This window comes from Nicotiana sylvestris, chromosome 7, assembly GCF_000393655.2.
Source record: "Nicotiana sylvestris chromosome 7, ASM39365v2, whole genome shotgun sequence".
In the NCBI taxonomy this organism is placed as follows: Eukaryota; Viridiplantae; Streptophyta; class Magnoliopsida; order Solanales; family Solanaceae; genus Nicotiana; species Nicotiana sylvestris.
The window spans coordinates 112,932,108-112,933,927 of record NC_091063.1 but is presented as its reverse complement, the minus strand read 5'-3'; the positions used below and the strand labels follow the sequence as shown (position 1 = coordinate 112,933,927).

General features: G+C 34.7%; 1 protein-coding gene across 1 annotated transcript; it reads right to left on the bottom strand.

Annotated features, from left to right (window-relative positions):
* Window positions 1-812: 812 nt before the first annotated feature.
* Window positions 813-1,352, bottom strand: LOC104222061 (uncharacterized). Its single transcript, XM_009773244.2, has one exon. It carries the CDS (start codon window positions 1,350-1,352, stop codon window positions 813-815), a length of 540 nt encoding a protein of 179 aa, XP_009771546.1.
* Between the last annotated feature and the right edge of the window lie 468 nt (window positions 1,353-1,820).

The window sequence follows — 1,820 nt, the reverse complement described above, 5'->3', positions numbered from 1 at the left end:
TTCCGATCTGAGGTCAAATATACTAAAGTCAAACTTGGTCAACTCTTCCAGCTAAAAGCTTTCTAGTTGAGAATCATTCTTCTAAATCAATCCCGACCTACTCGAAAATCAAAACCGACGATACATGCCAGTCATCTTACACCATATGAAACTACTCATGACCTCAAACCACCAAACTGAATGCAAATGCTCAAAACTACTATTCGGGTCATTACAATAGCATAGTCAAATCAAATTAAAAAGAAAAAGAAGAAGAATAGAGCCCCATTTAGCTTCTATGTATTGGCATTTCGAGTAGCCGAACTACTGTTTGCTACAAACTAAATCATCCCTCTACTTCTTATTCAATGTACGAGGTAGCAGATCGTATATGCGTTAATCTCAATTGTTACGTAGAGTTCCCTTATGGTTGCATCTCATAATCTGAAAACTAGACTTTAAAGTCTAATCCTTTAATACAAGCCAAGTTTGTAATGCATTAGTGCCTTTAATTTACCGGTTGATACTCCGTCGAGTAAACCAGATCATTACAACTTCAAGGCTATGTTTTTGTTAACAGCTTCTCCAAATTAACTTGTAACGTTAGAAAAGTAAATTTTTGACCAGCCATCAATCATCTTAAAGTAAAGGACATAACATATTTTGGTCCTCTTAGGATTTCTTAACAATTACCAAATTCATCAAATACATTTCTAGCAAAATCATTATCAAATCTCTAGATTTTATTGCTCATAATCATACAATTGTGCGCAAGATACAGATATATGCAAATCCTTGTTTCCTTTTCTACTATTTTTCAAAATCATAACATGTCATGCAACTTCTCCGAACAATAGCTTGATCATACTTGCAGAGCAGCCACGACTCCTAGTGTTAGCACCACGAGCAAAACGAAAGCATGGAGTCGAGGAAACCACATAATCATCTTCGTGATCATCAAATGACAATCTTGGACTTGAAAATCCAACTTGTCGCGGTGCATATGGAGATGTTGGAACAGAATACAATGTTGATGAGGATGACGGAGATGAATTAGAAATAGTAGGGGATGATAGAAGCCTACTTTTCTTGAGGTTTAATCTAGGAAGGAAAAGAACAGTTTGTAAGAAGTTGGATTTCTTTAGTGTATGTTTTTTCTTATTGACATGAAAAGAAGGTGGAGGAGTGAGTACTGGAGGGAGTGTGATTTCAGAGAAGTTGGATTTGGGAGTTCCTGGTTGAGATTCCCACATGAATGGAACTGTCGCTGATTCATTTCTATAATAAACTTCAAACCTAGAATTGTCCATGGACAACTCCCTGCTTAAACGCCTACAACACAACTTTTCCTTTGACTTCATTTTTATTGCCATTTATTTGTACCTGAACAGCTAGCAAACTTCATGAAGAATTTACGTGAATTATTGCTTATATATAGAGAAGTTGATTCTGAGTAGAAACGCAGTGCTTATATATAGTTGGATTCCCAATAAAAGTTATACCCAACCCCCTACTCAAAGAAAAAACTCCCAACAAACCCAACAATTTATCGTCCTCATACGGCTTTCCTTTTACTTTTTTGTGATACAGCTAATGTACAAAATATAAAAACACTTCAACAAACTGGAGGTTTAAAGTATTTTATAAAGATTGGGAGAGATTACCCAAATAAATACTTCTTTCGGTCCACAATAAGTCACTAATTTACTTTTTTATTTTAATCCAAAATAAGTGTTCATTTATATAATTAAGAAAAGGTTCAATTTGTTTTTTCAAAGTTACTTATGTACGTATCCCTAAAAAGTCATTTACTCTTCACATTTGAAAAGAGAAGTAAGTGC